General features: G+C 30.8%; 2 protein-coding genes across 4 annotated transcripts; both read right to left on the bottom strand.

Annotated features, from left to right (window-relative positions):
• Nucleotides 1-2,859: 2,859 nt before the first annotated feature.
• Nucleotides 2,860-6,575, bottom strand: LOC123219803 (transcription factor MYBS3-like). The gene is made up of 3 exons (XM_044641791.1): nucleotides 6,036-6,575; nucleotides 3,776-3,987; nucleotides 2,860-3,609 (listed from the first exon to the last, which is right to left on the bottom strand). Exons 1-3 carry the CDS (start codon nucleotides 6,367-6,369, stop codon nucleotides 3,136-3,138), a joined length of 1,020 nt encoding a protein of 339 aa, XP_044497726.1. The 5' UTR covers nucleotides 6,370-6,575; the 3' UTR covers nucleotides 2,860-3,135.
• Nucleotides 6,576-13,030: 6,455 nt separating this feature from the next.
• Nucleotides 13,031-19,860, bottom strand: LOC123217943 (NADP-dependent malic enzyme 4, chloroplastic-like). Of its 3 annotated transcripts, XM_044639043.1 has the most exons (21): nucleotides 19,739-19,860; nucleotides 19,547-19,626; nucleotides 18,753-18,970; nucleotides 16,997-17,117; nucleotides 16,795-16,869; nucleotides 16,350-16,501; nucleotides 16,148-16,253; nucleotides 15,918-15,983; nucleotides 15,590-15,685; nucleotides 15,415-15,486; nucleotides 15,227-15,310; nucleotides 15,048-15,146; nucleotides 14,759-14,806; nucleotides 14,600-14,653; nucleotides 14,405-14,503; nucleotides 14,228-14,317; nucleotides 14,058-14,135; nucleotides 13,871-13,945; nucleotides 13,692-13,782; nucleotides 13,448-13,576; nucleotides 13,031-13,349 (listed from the first exon to the last, which is right to left on the bottom strand). In XM_044639043.1, exons 2-21 carry the CDS (start codon nucleotides 19,574-19,576, stop codon nucleotides 13,261-13,263), a joined length of 1,872 nt encoding a protein of 623 aa, XP_044494978.1. In that variant the 5' UTR covers nucleotides 19,577-19,626; nucleotides 19,739-19,860; the 3' UTR covers nucleotides 13,031-13,260. The 3 variants fall into 3 exon arrangements, with proteins under 3 accessions (XP_044494978.1, XP_044494979.1, XP_044494977.1); XM_044639044.1 differs by lacking the exon at nucleotides 19,547-19,626 and having other exon boundaries at nucleotides 19,739-19,847; XM_044639042.1 differs by lacking the exon at nucleotides 19,739-19,860 and having other exon boundaries at nucleotides 19,547-19,728.
• Between the last annotated feature and the right edge of the window lie 9 nt (nucleotides 19,861-19,869).

Below are 19,869 nucleotides of genomic sequence, written 5' to 3'. Positions count from 1 at the left end.
AGGACAACTATAGATGGCAAACTGGCAATCAATCTCGACGTTGCATGGTAGGGGAATAGAGTGACACTATGGTGATGGAGAGGGATGACTTTCCAATGGGGTTGTGAGATTTGGCGAGACTGCTGAAGGCAGCACTGGATTCTCTTACGTGGCGGGTTGGATTACAAACAGACAGTCCAACAGTTTTAAAACAATAATATAAAAGTTCGGTTGAGAATATATTACTTATATGGAGGGTTGGATTCGAATTAAATTGAGTTGAGTTTAAATTTGTTTGAGTTTAAGCTTGATTTGATTCATATATAGTTAAGCTTGAGTTTAAGTTCAAATTTGTCGAGCTCGTGAAAGTCACGCTCGAATTCAGTTCTGTTCATTTTTCGTTATTAAAACGACATCGTTTTATTACATACTGGTAAAAACGAGTTGTATCAAAATTTTGAATTAGAAAATCTGACGAGTAGCTCAAGCTTGAACAAGCTCGGCTAGGGCCAACTCATTTTAAACTTGTTCAAACCAAGCTCAAGCTAACTCAATTCGAATATAACCCTATTTATATGTCAGTAATATTATGTGTTCATTTTTTTAATATAGTTTAGGTAAATAAATTATATATTATTATATAATTAAATATTATTTTATTTTAATTTAAAATTATTTAATTTTATAATAATATATTATTTATATATTTAAATTATATATAATATATATATATATATATTTTATTATTTATATTTATATATATATATTTTATATATATATAAATATATAAACAATTATTATTTTATAATATGCATATATTTTACACAAATAAATATACAAACAATATATTATTTTATAATTGAATTATTTTATAAAGTAAAATAATATTTATCATATATAAATAAATATGTATATGTTGTATTATTTATATGAGCAATACTATTTTTAAATATTTTTGAATATATAATTATATATACAGATAATATATTCTCGTATAATTTGATATCATTTTATTTTTAATTTAAAATTAATTAATTATATAATGTTATATTATTTATATGCTAAAAATGTAAATAAGATATTAGAAGTGTTATAAATCATTACAATTTTTTCATTAATAATTAATTATTATTTACACAAAGATATGTCTGTATTGTTTAATTATAATTTATTAAATAAAAGTCAACTATAAAATACTTTGATTTTTAATGGTAATTAATTAGAGGATTAGTCCAAGTAGTTTCTCTCTCAGTTGACAGAAAAGGAAAAATTAATGTTGGAGAGATTAATTATGGTGAATTTAGTGAGGTCATTTAATTCTTATATAAAATAACATTTGGCAAAAGGGATTGGGAAAGCTCCAAAGGAGAGCTGGACTTAAACCGAGTCTGTTCGAGTTTAAGTTTGAATTTAATTTGAACGAGTTTAAAATGAGTCAGTCCTATACGAACTCGAGCTCAAGTTATTTGTTAAAATTTTAAAAAAAAATTCTAATACAAAACGACGTCATTTTGAATAATATATATTAGAATGACATCATTTTAATAATGAAAAATGAGTCGAACTGAATTCGAATCGAGTTTGAGCTTGACTTTCACAAGCTCGAATTTGAACTGGAGCTCAACTATATATAAACTGAGTTGAGCTTAAGCTCGGCTCGGCTCAATTCGATTCGAATCCAACCTTACTCTAAGGGATAATTAGAGTGACAAAAAAAAATATTTTACGTATAAGAAAATATGAATTTAAGTTTTCTCTAATGATATATTAAATATATCAAGTTAAATGTTTGATTGTTCAGTAATTATAAAATCGTTCATTAGATCTAAAATTTATCTTATTTAGTCTGATTAATTTGATTAAAAAAGAATAATCCAGACTCATCTGTTCTTTGTTTATATAACCTTAGCACAAATGGCTTGCATGCAAATACCCTCTTTCATTGCTCAAATCCACTGAAATAAATCACATCATTTGTTTTTTATACCTAAAATGTCTTTCTTTTTTTAATTATTTTTATTGTTTTAGAGGTCATTTTGGTTATATGTTTAATTTCCGCTAAGCTCCTTTTTTGTTTTGCCCTTTTAATAAATGAAAGTAGTTCTAAAAAGCACCGACCCTTGATTTAAGGATGAGTGGTTTGGCCTTAAATGGGCAACAAATGACTTGTCGTTTTTCACTCTCAAATTTGGAAGTCAAACTCATTCTTAACTTTTCATGTGAACCTACAAGGCAATCGGTCCACATGATCACATCGCTTCTTAGCTCTATGGATATGAAGTATAGTTTTGAAAACCGAATCAATCGGTCGGTCTAATTGATTAAACGGAGACTCACTAACAAAAATAATTTCAGATTTATTTGAAAATCATTTTTTTGTGTTGAATAGTTTTAAATTAGATAATATTATTCAAATCATCTGATTAGACTAAATAAAAAATTAAATTTAACCCAATCAATATAAAAAATAACTTTTTTTTAATTCATTATTATTTAAACCTAATATCTCATTTATTAATTTTAAATATATAATATAAAATTAATTATATTTAATAATAAATTATATAAAATTATTTTAAATATTATTTTTAAATAATTAATTGATCTAATCACTAATTAATTAGTTTGATTACCGCTTAGATCAAACCACCCCTCTATCATGTCAATGTCAAATTCAATTATGAAAACATCAACATAAACAACCAAACATTCTATTTTTGACCAGGTTTAAAAAATTGAGAGTTGCTAAATCGTTCAATTTAAATACTGAGCATATTCTTTTATATGTTGGCTTAATATCACGAATAAAATGCATTTCTTCAGCCATACATGAAGAACCTGTAATATGAACAGTTCACAGGGATGCATAGACTTTCAGAGTTCTGCAACACTCCTCAAAAGAAAACCTAACAAGGAGCATTTCATTCATTTCTTGCCCAACCAATTCAATTATTTTAAATTGAAAGAATTCTAATAATATCCAAACCAAGTAAAATGTTTTAACCTATAAATTGAGCAGCAAAACTTTCATAACTATCCAAGTAAAATAAAGATGTGTCTTGGGGAACATATAATTGTACAAATAAGAGGATTACCCAGAAGGGTTATCATTCCCACCAATTCAAACTGCTTGTATAGGACTAGTCCTTCCCTTGCTTAAATCCGAACCGGGGCGTTCACGTGAAAAGCAGACTGCCTTGATGGCTCTCCCAGCAGTTTTAAGGACAGTGGCGATGGCTCTCTCAAGCCTCTTCCCGTCTCTCCTATACTGAGCTGACACATGCCAACTAGTTCGTCTACATTGACAGGTTCTTTTGGAAGCATTGGAATCGGCTTTAGAATCTCGTGAGGATGCATTCTATCTGCTTCCTTATCTTCTTCCAGGAAGGCTGCATTTGGTGGCCAGAACAGGTAAGGGGCTGGTATATATGCCGGTAAGAAACTAGGAACCGTTGAACCAACCCCATCAGATCCAATTACAGTTTCTTCAGGTTCTTCTACTATCTCTTTAGTTTCCATGGGTTCAATTTCTGTGACGAGGGAAAGATTTAGAGTGGGTCTATCAGCTTCTCTTGCCAGAGGAGATGGAAGTAACACTTGCTCTTCTGGCACCGGTGGGGTTTCAGTGGCCTGAAAAAACAATGATTAGTTAAGTACCACAATTTCTTCTGTGAATCAACACATCTTATAACCGATAACATGGCAGACTTAAAGCGAGATATCAAATTGCAACAAGAAACCATCTATATCCAAGCATGTGTAACATGAAAAAGAAGAACAAAGAAGCAATACAAACCACATCATCAGCAACCATGTCAAAAAGGCTGCTGCGCCTCTTTCTTCGTGTGGCATTAGTCAGCCGGATGAAATACTTCTGTGCATGACTTGCTACCTGGGTTGGAGTCCTTGACACAACAAATTTTCGTGATATACCACGCCAGTCTCCCTTCCCTAATTTTTGAAGGCCAATTAAGAACATACGATGTTCCTCTTCTGTCCATGGAGAACCTGCATGTCAAATCCAGTTCACATAAAGGAACATCTTTTTTTGTAACTGATACAGAATATTAATCCACCTTCATAACAGGGCTAAATTTGCAAGAGAGTCAAGTTGCAAATAACACAACACCCACAGGTGTCTTTCTCTACAACATTGATTTTTTTTCTATGTACCAATGAAAAGAAGATTGAAAAAGCAAAGGAATGCCTAGGAAAAATCAAAATTGAGAAAAAAAGAGGGATCCGCATTTCTTTGTCAAAATCCACAAGACAAGATAATCTAATCCTCTTAAAAAAATCAAATAAAACTTTGAAGATCAAAGGACATGGTAGCGATGCAGTGAGCTAAACTGAATAAACTAAATGATGTTTGCTGCTTAGTGGAAAGTAGATTCCTTGATCTGAAAGCAAATATTGAGAGTAGGTTCCTAGAACTTAGATTAGTAACCATACTACAATCTAGGTAGTGTGTACAGAATGAAAAGCCAATGGTATACTAACTCGAATGTGCAAATCAGGTGAATGAAAAGCAAAGAAGCAAAGAGAAGTCTGACAAAATCAGCCCCATATACAGAGCACATATATGGTTTCCTTGAAGTAATATTTGCCTATTGACCAAACAGCAGATAATTCAGGGATTAAGCATGTGATAGCATCGACATATGCAAAATATGAAGCAATTTGGACAACCAAAACAAATAACCCATAACCACATCCTGATTATTCATAACTATAAGATGAGACGAATACTAATTAAGCTCAGCCACATTACTATAAGATGTGACGAATATTAATAAAGATCAGTCATGTTACAAGTCAATCTCTGAGCCTATCAAACAGCAAAAGAATTTACGTATTACTCAGAGAGGGTAACAACATGTTAAGAAACAGAGTAAATGAATAGCCATCAAAAACCTAACAAGGTATTTATAAAAGACCTAAATTCAATACTTCTAGCAATTTAATATCAACACATTCTTGCTCATATTCTTGAATGTCAACACAAGCAACAAGTCAAATCAAATCAAAGGACTATAACCACAAACTTTAATAACAAGACAGCATAACGTGACTTCTCTCAAAAGGAAGGGTGGACTCAAACAATGGTGGAAGTGCATGCATTGCTCTGATATAAACAGTAAAACATCAACGCTAACCAGCCCAAAGAAAAAGTTTCCCTAATAGAGTCAAAAGTAAAAACAATGCTCTAGCATAGAAACCCTAGTTATGAGGAGCTTCAAAATGTCACATACAAGACTTTTCTTCTACTGACTTCATTTCTTCAAGATTAGGCAACATTCAAGAGTTCCAAAAACCATGTCCTTTCTTTGTTGACCTTCAAATTTATCACCATTGTGTAGGTAATTGATATAAATTTGCTGTCAAGTTGCTTGGTCTGGGAATATTAATTAAAATAGCTTTTTTTTTTTTTCACTTAGCTAGCTAAACATACACCCACCTAATCAAAACATAAAACTCATCCACCCACCCAATTAATGTTAAGATATGAGATAAAATAAGATAAAAATAACCTATTTTCTAGTGATTTTGATAGTGAAAAGGTTGACCGAGTAATTGATTAGCCGGCCAGGCACATTGGTTGTCCAAGTACATGACCGTCTAGCCAACCCATTCCCCGAATCTCAAATTCCAAAATCTTTCCTATTTAAAAATAAAATTAAATAAAAGAGTGATTACATTTGTATAAAAAAAAAATACGGCTATATATGAATTAAAAAAAGGGACCATTCTGGGGTATTTATAAAAAAATGATTAAAGAACAAATTAGTTCAAAATTCTGGATCATACATGAATCAACAATAGCACATGAGAAATTTTTTTTTTTAATTTCAAAAGGTATTTCAATATCAACAACGTAAAATACAAAAAACTATTAGAATATAAAAAATTTCATTTCATTAATTATTTTTAATTATGTAAAAAGTTAACCAAAATTTCATCAAATTCAATCCATAAACTCAAAAAACTCTTAAAATGATCAAAAACAAACCGGCTAATTACAGAAATGCCATTGCTTTAATTAAAACGACTCTAACCTTTCTTTCTCACTCCACGTCGATTGGCGGAACAAGACGCGTGGGTCAGGTCATCGGACAAGTAACCATCCTTTACATGTGCGTGATCCGATAACGGCGAGCCCGGATTCGGTGAAGCAGTAGTGCACAACGAGCCGTGGTAATGCGACGCAGATAAGTTCCCCATACTCGCGCTCTTCTTTATGATCGACCCGTCTGTCAACCTCACGCCGAACAGCTTCACACCGCCGCAGCTCAACGACGCGCCGCCGCCTCCTCCTCCTCCCACACAGCGCGTGGGACAAGTCCGTGAGTTGTGTCCGTTGTTGCTGCAATGCGAGCACCGCCGCGTCATCTTCAAATCATGCACTGAGTCACCCCACTGCCGAGTTGAACAAAAATCTTGTAGTAATACTCAGTAAATCAATCAATCAATCTCAAAATCAATACTTTAATAATCAGTTGAGCAGATGAAAGAATGGCTGAGAGAGAGAAGGGGGGCTTGCATGGCGAAGAAATGATAGGGAACGAGGAGGGAAATTTATTGAAGAGTGACGAGTAAAGGGTAAAATAGGAAAATGGAAAGTCGGTGAGAGAAGAGGAAATAGAGATTTGCGGTGGAACGTCCGTAGGGTGATAGTGAAATGACGGTTTTGTCATTTTTAAAGAATATAACGTCCATGACTTGACTTGGTGGTAGGTACAAGTAAGAGAATAATCTTATTTATTGTAATAATCGTTAATTAATCGTTAAACTAAAATTAATTATTTGACTAATGAGGATTAGCAACATTAATATACATCACTTTAATTAATTAATATCTGATTTGGGTTTTAAGTAATTAAAAGCAAATGTTATTATTTATCTTCATAATTAATTTTTTTCTCTCCTAGGATAAAATTAAAATCATATATTTTATTACTTGAAATTTTTTATCTTTATAATTTATTTTAAATCAACTAAATAGAAATATAAAAAAAAGGAGAAAAATCCTACCAACATTTATCCTAAAATTTTAAAGATTATCTTTATAATTTATATTTAAATATCTAAATATTTTTAAATTAATAAATAATTATTTTGAGCCAATTGGTGACAATTTTATTTGGCTCTATTTATGGAAATAAGTGGTGAGGATAATATTTCGAACAAAAATATTATCCAAATCTACCGAAATGTTTGTGGATGTAAAGACTTCACCCGTACATGCTTTCTTTTCTGACCAAAATGCCCTTTTTATCACGTGTTGAAAGTGGATTGTGCCTTTCATACATTATTTTTATGAGCTTGGTTAAATACGTAAAATTATATTTTTCTTATCAGAATTTTTAAAAAGAGATTTTAAAAATTACTTTCCCTATTATATATTCTATTTAAAAAAAAGCATTAAATTTGGAAAGTAATGATAAAACTATTTTTTTAGCCTAATTGAATAATTAGATTAATTATTAATTAATATATAAAAAATTATTGAAATTTTCTCACTAAAGTATGATTAATCTAAAAAATAAAAAATATGTGATTGAAGTTGACATGATTGAGGTTTTTTTATCAGAAGAATGTTAGTGGATGTATTGTCCAGTCACAGGGAGCCACGTGGAGCTGATGTGGCCTACATACTTTATGTGGGTTTCAAGGAAAGGATTTTGTCAAAGGAATGACCGCACACGTGTACAAGTTGCACTAATTTAATTAATCTTCTAATTATTGTGTTCCTTTCAAAATCTTTTGCTGTTTTTCATTTTTTTTTTGATAAGTTGTCATGTCATATTAATTAATTAATTAATTTTAAAATAATTTAAAATTCACACGTTCAAATTTATCTTATAATAACAAAGTCCGATCCAAGGATTGGAAATTAGAAAAATAAAAAAAATTCAAATTTAATTAGCATAATTTATTTGTTTATATATAAAATACTCAGAGTGGATAAGTTACACTTATCGAAAACGTAGATGTCATGGTAAAATAATTTTAAAAAAGTGTTGTTAATCTTATCTTTTTAGAAGATATCCATCAATTATTCTAAATTATCCATATAAATATAATAATTAATATAAAGTTAAGAAGAAGGCTCTTAATTGGATGTTTATCTGAATAAAAAATAATTAAAATTAAGTAAAATATAATTAAAAGTGAGTCGAATGATTTACGGACCAGATTCAATGTTTTTGAATATTTAATTAAAAATATTATCTCTCTCTTTTCATAAAGAAACTTATCTTAAGACAGACGGAGATCAAAAGTTAATATGTACGGACGATTGAGGCATCCCGTTGGCACTTTTCTACACGTTTTTCGGAAAGACTGGATAAATAAAGCCGCCTCAACAGCATGGCATGGGTTTACTTGTAAAGTATAATAAGATAGAGTGAATCACATTTTCCCACCCAAGGTTTCTGATTAAACTGTTCCACTTTTAGTTGACATAAATAACATTTTTTATCTAAAATTGAGTATAAATAATTTATTTTTCAAAATTATTATACAAAGTTAATTTAATAAAAATTAAAAATAATATTTTAAATACCTAAATATATAAAAAATAATTCTTATTTTATTTTCTTTCACCATCACTTTTTTTCCTCTCTTTCTATAGATATATAAGATTGGGCTTAAATTGACTTTATTCAAATTTAAAAGTCACTTTATCTCAGTTTAAACTCGTTTAGTTTAAATTTAAATTAAGTTTAAGTTAAGATGTTTGACTTATTTTGAAATCATATCAAACTTGAATTAAAAAAAGTTTGGCTTGTTAGCTAAGTAGATGGTTTAATTTAGTTTGAATTTAATTTATAACTTAATTCAAATTATATTAAATAATTGTTAAATAATATCATTTTATTAATAAGTCACATATTTGAGTCATAAATTCAAACTCTTAATTTGAATCAAATATAAACTGAACTCAAATCGAATCATTTTTATTTAAACTAAACTTGAACTACCTTTAATGTTGGTTTTACAAACTTGAGTTCAACTCAAATTGAACTATTTTTTACTTGAATTAAACTCGAGCTAAAAAAATGTTCAAATTCAATTTAATTTGTACCCACTCTAGCGTATAAATAAATGTGTCTTTATCATATAATTATATATCAGGGAGTAAGCTAAAATTTTGAACATATTATGTGTCTTTTTTTAAATTTTTAAGAATTTTGAAATAAAAAACTAAGATCTTTTGAAAATTTTGAAACATAAATCAGTGTATAATAGTTTAAAAAATGATAGTTATATGATTTTCAAATATATAAAAATAAAAGTTTGAAAAAACTTTAAAATTGGTTGAGTTTTTTAATATTTTTAATATTAAATTATCTAACTTAAAATATTTGGATATGGTAAAAAACAAATTTTAAATTAATAAATAATAAATTATTATTTTATCTTTACATTAATAATTTTTTTTAAATAGTTGAATTTTTAATAAAAATTGTTATTTATGTCAATAAAAATTGAAAAAGGTTCTTAGGTCAAACCTTGGGTGGGAAAATGATTTTTGTCTACGAGATATTTGCACACTTCTCATGCCGTCGTAATTAATGACGTAACAAGGTTTAATTAAGTAGAAAAGTAAAGACGTTTGGATAACATAATCATAGATTCATTGAGCCTTTCCTCCTTTTTATAATTTCAATGAAGAAAAGCAAACGCTATCTGAAGAGATCAACTTCCAGGAATCTCTGAGTCTGACCAAACCACTTTATCTCTACTTACATATTAAAATTTTAAATGTCTCTTCTCCGACAATATAAATATTATTGTAATTTTATTAAGATTTAAGAATTACAATTTTATTTTATTTTATTTATTTATATTTCAACAAAATTTTGACCAATTCTCAACCACTCAAGTCTTTTTTGAAGTTGAGCCTCTCAGAAACATGAGGCTTCCCTAGATGCAAAGTCAGTCAATAAACCCAACAATTGCTTCAGGTGCTTACCAAAAACTCAGCCTAAATTGGGGCTGGTCAGAAAAGCTGAAAATTACTGGAAAACCGAGAAACCAAAATGAAATTGAGAAATAAAAAAACCAGTTCACCGTATCCATCGGTGTGTATTTTTAATTTTTTGTTTTGATTTTTAGTTTAATTTTAATTTTTCATCATACAAATTGAAGACTTTATGTTCACCCACCATTCCCCATTCATAGAGAAGGCATGTCTGTTCAAGAGGAATGAAAGTTTATTCCACAGATCGTTTAATGCTGAACAAATTTGCTCCGCAAATGGTACTCTGTCTTGCCAAGTTTGGGACAAAAATAATCAAATGAAGGATGAAACGTTTGTTCTGTTAAGATGGAAAGCACAAACCTAAAGCGTAGTAGTAACTTGAGAAGTAATTTAGTTTTTGTATAAAATACACAAAACAAATATTTTAAATGTAATATGATTGAATATTATCTTCTGTATATGTTTGACGAGTAAACTGAAGATACAATATTTAAATCTACAATCACTATATTAGATAAGTCAAAGTTTAAGATTAAACTAGGGATACAATACCCAAACCCATAATCATTGTATTAGGTAAGTTAAAGTTTAAAAAACGCAGCAGAGAGTCGAACCCAAATCTTCATGTTAAAAGTTCTAATACTCTATTAATTTTGTCAACCTTTGCAATCATGTAATACTTCATTTTCGGGGTATACGTTAAGTTTAGAGTAATAAAAAATAATTATAGTATGATACTCTATCTTTTATTATAATATAATATTATCTTATTTGATTTATATTGTAATAAAAATTTCAATAATTTTTTATTACAAACACGGCATAAAAGTGATTTGGTTACTATATATATATATATATATATATATATATATATATATATATATATATATATATATATATATATATATATATATTTTATGTATCAAAAGAATTTCATAATAATTTTATTTTTGTTGCAATTTTAGTTTTATGTATTAATTATTTGAGGATAAAAATGTTTAATGATTTTAAGTATTAAAAAATATTTTAGTAATATAATATTTTTTAATTATTACAATAAAATACATTAATTATTCAAACATATTAATTTAATCAATACAATGATAATTTATATACATTAATTCTCTTTAAAGTAATGTATATTGATGGTAATTTTTTATTTTTAATAATAAAAAGGTTACTTAAGCGAAAAGCATAAGGTGAGTTTAAAAGATTATGACATAAATAGATAAATTCCGGAAAAATAAAATATTTTACATGTGCTAAAATTGAAATCAATAGAATTTTTTTACTGGATTTAAACATTTAATAAATCATTTTCTCGGACCTATTAATGGGTTTGACTTTGATTCAAAATTAGTGAAAAATTAGGACAGATTTTTTTTTTTAGTATTACATATATAATTTTATATTATTTTATAAATAAATAATAATATAATAATTAAAAATTAAATAATTAAAAATTAAAAATTAAATAATATCTATTATATAATAATATATTATTATTTTTTTTCCAAGTAAACGACCACAAATTCATTCAATGACATAAGAGATGAGATCATTCAAAGTTTTTAATTATATATTTTCTTATCAAGAAAAGGATTGAGGGTGAAAATAATAAGGAAAAGAACAAATTGGTTGGTATGATTTTAGTTTTTAGTACAACTATTTAAAATAAAATATTCAATTTCTTTGACTATATCTGTATTGTATTCAAAAAAAATAAAATGGGGTGAATATAAAACACTTTGAAAAAGAAATGATGTTGACTTAGAAAGTCAAGAGTTGACCACGTTTTGCTTTCTTTTTTTATGTTTTTTTTTTAAAATTCAATCGAATTTGTCTGTTTTATTTTATTTTTCCATAAACCTTTCAAATTAACCATTTCACCCCTAAACTAAGTTTTAAAAAATGATATTCCCACTTAGGGTTTAGTTTTCAAACTATGAAGTCATTATCAGCGACCTCTCCCTTCAATGATCTCTCTTCTTTCACCTAGACCTCCAACTAATTCATTCAAAGATGAGAAGATGAAGAAGAAGATCTCCTCTTTTTCATCTTTTTTTGGAAAGATGATTGTCTTATTAGACGAAGATAAGATATTCGTCTTCTCGGTTTCAAACATGTTGGTCGAAGGTCCAAATGAGAGGAGAGAGATCGTCGAAAAGAGAGGAAGTGTTGGGAGGGAGAGGTTATTAGTAATAGCGCCGAAGTTTTAAATCTCAACTCTAGGGGAGAAAATCATTTTTTAAAACTTAACTTATGAAGAAAATAGTTAGTTTTTAAAATTTAAAAAGAAAAGAAAAAAATTATTTTTATTTTAAATTTAAATATGAAATAATGATTTTATTTTTAAAATTAGTAGATTTAATAATTCATATATAGTAAATAAAATTTTTAAAATTAAAGTGTTAAAACTTAAAAAAACAGGATGCTTGGAGCAAAAATAAGTCCCTTGCCCTATTTAAATCTTTGTGCACCAGAGTGTTGGAGATGGAATCAGTTTTAAGGAAATTATGTACTTCAAAAACATTGACTTTCACCGAAGACTTTCCTACTCGACATCATATTGAAGGCCACTTTTATCAGTCCATTCAATATTCTTCTTCAGCCCAGACATCCGTTCATTTCATTTTAAGCATTTCCTCACCAAATTCAAATTTAATAAATAAATATGATAACAAACTAATAAGGAAACCAGCGAAAAGGGAAAATTCAAAAAATATTTCAGTTGAGAAATACAACTTAACATTTAGAAGTAATTTTCTTAACTCTTATGTATAATATATTTTTTTTGACCCCATATAAGATGAGATTTGAGTTTGTTGAATAATAGGAAATTGTCGGTGGTGTTGCTGCTGTTGAGTTTGTGAAGAGAATGGAATTGAAATAAAGATTTGTTAAATTCAAGATGAATCCAAACAAGGATCAACTCGAACTCTGTTCGAATTTGGAATGTTAAGTTTGAACCAGTTCAAATGGTGAATAAATCGATGGAAACAGAAAAAAGAGCCACTAGAAAAGGGGAAGAAAAAGAACTGTTAAAAAAGTACTAAGAAAATATTACCAGCAACACTGTGCTCTATATGTAAAGAATCAAAGTCCACAGGAACAACAATTTCATGCTATAATTTGATTTGATTCATCCAACTACCACTATCCAGCCACCACTTAACTTACACTTCTTCACATGAGAAGGAGGAGCAAGTTAACTTAAAATAAATAAAAGAACAGACAACTAGTAATTAATCAGTAATGTTAACCCCCAAATATTACTAGATATATTTGTTGCTTCACCGGTAAGTTCGATAGGAGGGGCTGTACATGCAGCTTTCAGCATACTTCACCAGATCCTTTGGTTGAGGGAGTCGAGTCGCCAATCCTGTAAACAGACGGTAGTATGATAAGTATGGCTGTGATAAATGTGTTTTGACATTGAGATTATGTAGTTTACAAGTTATGTATGATAATGCAGCTCACCAAGCTCATAAGCTTTCGCAGCTACATCGGCAGCGATATGTGCTGAAATACTTCGGATGCTTTTAAATGGTGGATATATGAGTCCCTTGTCAAAGTGCTCCTGAGTTACTTGAGATGACAGAGCTTCCGCTGTACCAAGCCAAGAAATATAACAATGTGAAAAATATGATAACATACTCAACTCTGTTCTCTGGTCTCATTTCACTTGGTGACTCAGCAAAAACTTGCTTGTATATGCACTTACCAGCTGCCAGAAGCATGTCATCGTGAACACGGATGGCACCAGACATTATTAGACCCAGACCAAATCCAGGGAAAATGTATGCATTATTTGCCTGAATGGCAAACGAAGAACAAACAAAATCAACTTTGGTTTCATATTAATCTATATAAGACACTTCATTAAATCCAAAGAGTTCAGACCTGGCCAGGTGTGAAAACCTTGCCCTCATATTCAACAGGGCTAAATGGGCTTCCACTTGCAAATATTGCACGGCCCTGCAGAAAACAGAGCCAAGAAAAAGAGAAGTTTTACACTAACATGTTATGAAATCACAAGCAATATGCAAATTATTTATCAGTGGGAGAAGAGCTAATAATTTTGCATTACCTGACTCCACGTGTAAGCTTCTTCTGCGGTACATTCAGATTGTGAAGTTGGATTGGAAAGAGCAAGAATAATGGGTTTCTGCAAGTAGTTATACACAAGAAAATGGGTTAGTTTCTTCATCTGGAAGACGTCTGTTTTAATTAACAAGAGTACAATGATAGACAAGATACTTCATTCAGGGAGGCCATAGCCTCAACCACTTCTTTGGTAAATGTTTGCCCTCGTCCTGAAGTTCCAACCAGAATTGTTGGCTTGATTTGCTGACAAATACAAGAGAAAATGCAGACTTAGAAACATTAACACAAGGGCAGATGCTATATGTGCAGTCATAAAATGAGATTGCACACATTGATCGAGTCTAAAAGGTTGTCAACAGGCTCATGTTCATGTGCCCAGGGCTTTTTGAACTGTTGGAGAGATTCTAGGCGAGAACTGACAATCAACCCCTGCAACCAAAATAAATTGCATGCAAATTTTAATGCAGAAAAGAAAAGAAAACAGATACAAGGAGCAATAATACTTCACAAAGCAATGAAATCTACCTTTGAATCGACAAGCCAAACTTTCTTGCGAGCCTCTTCAACCGGCATATCTGTCTGCAAAAAGAATCAATTATTTTAAATAGTCTTTTCTACATCTGCTCGTCCACAGGACATCTACAAAATGAAGTATGCAGATTTCTGCTAATAGACAATAATAACCTGTTTTGATATCTCAAGGGCAATGAGCTCTGCAATTCCGGTGCCAGCCTGTTTTTCAAAAAATGAAATGTGAAAATAAGTGAAAGTTGTATGTACAATAAGGAGAGGGAGAGAGAGATATAGACATTGGTGATATAAGCAGCACAGGAGGTATAATGATTAAAATACATAAAAAGTGTTAAATGACAGCAAACTGTGAAATTAATTTACATTTAATCCTTTATTGTGCATTGAAAAACTTTTCAGAAAGCAGAATGTGGACTTCCAAAACAAAAGGTTGTGAACTGACCTCCCCCGCACCAAGAAACAAAAACGTGTGGTCAGTTAAGCTTCCTCCAGAAAATTTCATTGCTGAAATAAGTCCTGAAAGGACCACAGATGCTGTCCCCTGTAATATGGTAATCAACCAAATTTCAGCAGTAAGCTTATCAATAATAAAAGGTATCACAACGTCCCAACAAAAATTACCTGAATATCATCATTGAATACAAGATGAGTTGTGCCATATTTTTCAAGAAGATCGAAAGCATTGTGGTTTGCAAAGTCTTCAAACTGCAAATCCAGTAAACAGGTTTAGAGAACATTGAGACTACCAATATAATCATAAAACCTGCAATCCAGACTACTTCATCGAGGCCTTAGTCATCGCCAACCACCTGAATTAGGATTTTCTCCCCATAGTTCTGCTTGACTGCCATCATGAATTCATGTAGAAGTTCGGCGTATTCCTACAGCAAGGAAAAGAAAGCCAGTTAAGCATAATATTATCAGACAGCTTCCTAAATGAACTCAAATGCATAATAGAAGGGCAGTGCCAGACAAATCAAGAACCTCTCCAGTAGCTCTCTTTTGTCTGAGCCCAATGTAGAACTCGTCATTCAACAATGTCTCATTGTTAGTCCCGACATCAATGGTTATAGGTAAGCACTGGAAAATTCACAATAACTGATTTAGTTATAACATTAAAGAAAATTTGAAGTAAACTATTGGATTACTGAAACACCTTTAGCTTATCATACAAGAATGATAACAGCACCCCATAATGTTTGATAAAGACATTTCAGTGGAGCAGTAAAAGATATTGCTAAATGAAGAACAATCACAGTAGAAGAGTTAATCTTAGCAAAATGCTAATAATATTGATATCATTTTCACTTACAGCAGAAGGACGAACTCCTCCAAGAGCTGTATATAAAGAAAGTTTGCCCACTGGTATTCCCATCCCCTGAGAAAATACATGGTCATAAGTTAAAGAGAGTACTCAGAGAGAAAAAAAAGACAGTGCACGTGTTAAAGATCCATATGGTGATCAGATCTCACACTTCAATGGAAAATATAAATAAATATCATCAGCAATAGTCCTAACAAGCAATTTCAGGTAGAGCATACCTGACAGCCAAGATCTCCTAGCCCCAGAATCCGCTCTCCGTCAGTGACAACAATGACTTGAATATCCTTCTCGGGCCAGTTCCTCAACACTTCAAGAACCTTCCCTCTACAAATAAAGTACTCATCAATATAAACATAAACAGTAAACAGATATTCCATTAAAAAATTCATCCTTCAGTAACACAAGGAACCAAAAACTTACTTTTCATTCAAACTGATAAAAAGACCCTGAGGACGCCTCAAGATGCTTCCATATTTTTGGCATGCTTCACCAACAGTAGGAGTGTAGACAACTGGAAGTAATTCCTCAACATTTTCAATGAGAAGCTTGTAGAATAGACGTTGATTTCTCTCCTGTGAACCAGATGGAAGCAAACAGAATGAAATAATTGGTTTGCCTTCTGACAGCATGGGTCACAAGGAATTTCAGAAATACTCATTTAAGTGAATTCACAGTTGCACATAAAAATGCATTAGCCAATAGGTATATAAGCAATGTACGTTAGAGAAGGAAACAATCATTAGAAGCAAAATTGAGAAGTACTTCTAATATTGTGATGATACTCTGTTTAACTCAAAAATTGAAATAGTTGGTTTTGTTCAGCATATGATATTCACTTTATGAGAATAAATTGTTGGTATGGTACCTGAAGATCCATCATGGCCATGTATCTTTGCAGGGGAATTTGGTACTGGCGAATATTCTGTAGCATTTTCTTCAACTGGAGAGTTGATTTGCAAAAATGTTTGTTATATATTTCATAAATCTGGCAAACCAACCAAAAACAAAAGACAAAGCAACCAAAAGAGAAGGAAAACTCGAAAGGGTGTAAATGCTGGGTAGATAACCTGGAGGTCTTGTGAAACAACTGTAGGGGGAAGAAGACCTCGCAAGTAATGTGAATCTCTCTCTTTGTAGGTGAAGGCAAGCCCTTTGTTGTGATGAGGATCTCTCAACAAAGAATACCCACTGAAGCACAAAAAATGAATCAAATATAAAGGGGTGACAAAATTATAAACCATTCTTTATTAGCAAAAGAAACAAACCATATTCTCATGAATCTGTGTATCCAAATGCAATGAAGTACACAGATGTTAGAAACAGTAATCTCAATGGTCACCAAAAGAAAAAGAAAGGACTAGTGGTGAACCATGAATATCCAAGTTTATACACCTTGGGGTGTGAACTCAGAAAAGTCTGCATTAGGTGTAATTTGTTTCACAAACCAAAAATAAATTTCATTTTCCAGTCAATACGCATCAAACTGTTTTCATGAATTATTATAGGTATTAGAAATGTATTCAATTCAACAGTTGAATTCATAACAAACAATGCCAAGGAAAAGTAGTCCAGTGGTTTTAAACCAAGAATGTCTAACTCATGATAGATAGCACACAAAGAAATCCCTACAAAAAGAACAATCATGAAAATAGAGATTGCACAGGATTAATCTAAGCAAAATGTAAAATGAATTAAGAGTCTAAAAAAACTTATATAACCCTTGATGCTACAATACATCCGTATACAAAAGTCAGGGAGATGGCTTATGCCACACGCCTACGTGCGGTCACATGCACAATTGTCTAGGACTCAAAAGACATTTTCTAAAAGAATCATAATAAAATTAACCCCCATTTCAATCAACTCAAATGCATTAAAACAAGAGAAACAATGACAAACTACAGTCTAGATATACAAACTGAAAATACATGACGTGACAACCTACATGGTCATTACTGATACAAAAACTTTCCATCCAAAATTAGAAAACAAATAGAATTTTTTTATTCTATCTTTCTAAATAATAAACATAAATTAAAAGTGATATTAATATATGGTGTGTTTGGTTCAGGTAATCAAATTGAGCAATTCACCTTTTTAGTAATAGCATTATTTCTTTTTTTTATGGGTAACAAGGAACCCCACTTGAGTAGAATTGTCTGGTCAGGTCTAATGATCGACCCTACAACCACTAAATCAGGTAAGTCAAGAGTGTGATCTTAATATATCGTCAATGGAAACTTGAACTTATGCTCTCCTATACAGGAAACTTCTCTCTTGCCACTCAAGTAGCCTCCAAGGGGCTACTGACATTATTTATATTAAAAAAGTGGTGTAACAAGTAATATAAAAAAATATGATTATTATCTCTATCATAGTTTTTGAAAAAATTACTAAGATAATATCAATAAATTTATATTCTTATCAAAATTTTAGGACAAAAATACCCGTGTTTTAGATTAAAATAACAAGTAAGATAGATAATATTTTAGAAACAAATATATTAGCAGTAAGATGACAATTTAAAAAAATTAATTCAATTAATTAATTTTATAATTTAAAAAATAAAAAAATCCTATTATATTATTAATTTGGAGAACTTTTACAAAATACACAAAATAAATACTTTTGCATAAGACACATCAGTGTAATAAACAAATTATTAATTTACACTCATTCATTTATTTAAGTAAAATAATATCGCGGCATTCTTTTATTATTATCACTTAAACACAATAATTACTCATATTTTAGTCATTTGCAATTCGGCTTGCTGCAATTCGTTTTAATAATAAAAAAAATCCTATATGATTTGCTAAGTACCTGGCAACAGAGACAGACCAAGGGGTGACAGGCTGGTCCAGAGTGGCGGTATCCTCACCGTAGACATCATGAACGCCACCGCTCACGTCGGACTTGGGGGTCTCCATAACAAGGCTACCGGTCTCCCTCTTAGAAACGCCAAAAGCCACCACTGTCGCTGGCAATCTTCCGCTTCTTTGATCAGTAGTACACAAAGGGCTTGGTAAGCCTTTGTTATTCTGTTCAAGAACAACAAAGAAACAAATTTTAAGCATTAACAGGATCAACAGTTTAAACAAATTGTGATATTAATAATGAGAATGAGCTCCAGCAACAGAACGCAGATGTGGCATCGTTTAAACTTATTTTTTTTTTTTGTTTAATTAATCAATTTTCGTGCTTAAAAAAGCGGACCCAGAATGGAAAATCAATCAAATTCTGCAAAAAGTTGAAAATCTGCTGGGATTAAAGAGCTTATAAGATCAAATCCACATAGGTCGATGATTTTGAATCCAAAAATAGAAAATTTTATATGCTTTCGAACCTACAACAGTTAAGAAAAATTCAGCTAAAAATCACGAATAAAAAAAATGAAATCAGGTGACTCCAATAAGATAAACAGCACCGAAAATAAAAATGAAATGAGGTAAAGCCAGAATACCCAGAAATGATAATAAACGAAAGGAGTATTTCTGATGCGAAAAAAACCAATTTTGATGACTGAATTTAGGACTATATTTGATTAGTATCAATTACAAAAGGGAATGATCTTGAAGTAATAATAAAAAAGATAAATGGGGTTAGATTTATACTACCAGAAAAGTGCTTCCGTTCAACGAAAACATGGCGAGGCAGAGGTGAGAGAAAATGTGGGATGGGAAGAGAGAGTCTTGCGCTACAACAAGTTTATTGACACCAAACAAAAATAGAAAGGGCTAGAAAATTAAGCAGAGAAAAGAGAAGAGAAGAAAGAGTCTTAAGGATGTTATATATAGACAGAGGTTTACTGTTGCTATCTGTCCCTCCTTGTGGGTTGAGTCTCCCTTTCCTCTTCTTTCTTCTTCATCGTCGTGGCATTGGCTTTTACAAACTCATTCGCACGCACACAGAATCGTAAACATGGCAGCCAAGTAAGCTG

The sequence above is a fragment of the Mangifera indica genome, chromosome 6 (genome assembly GCF_011075055.1).
Source record: "Mangifera indica cultivar Alphonso chromosome 6, CATAS_Mindica_2.1, whole genome shotgun sequence".
Taxonomy (NCBI): Eukaryota; Viridiplantae; Streptophyta; class Magnoliopsida; order Sapindales; family Anacardiaceae; genus Mangifera; species Mangifera indica.
The sequence above is the reverse complement of the archived record's forward strand: the minus strand, read 5'-3'. Positions and strand labels throughout refer to the sequence as shown.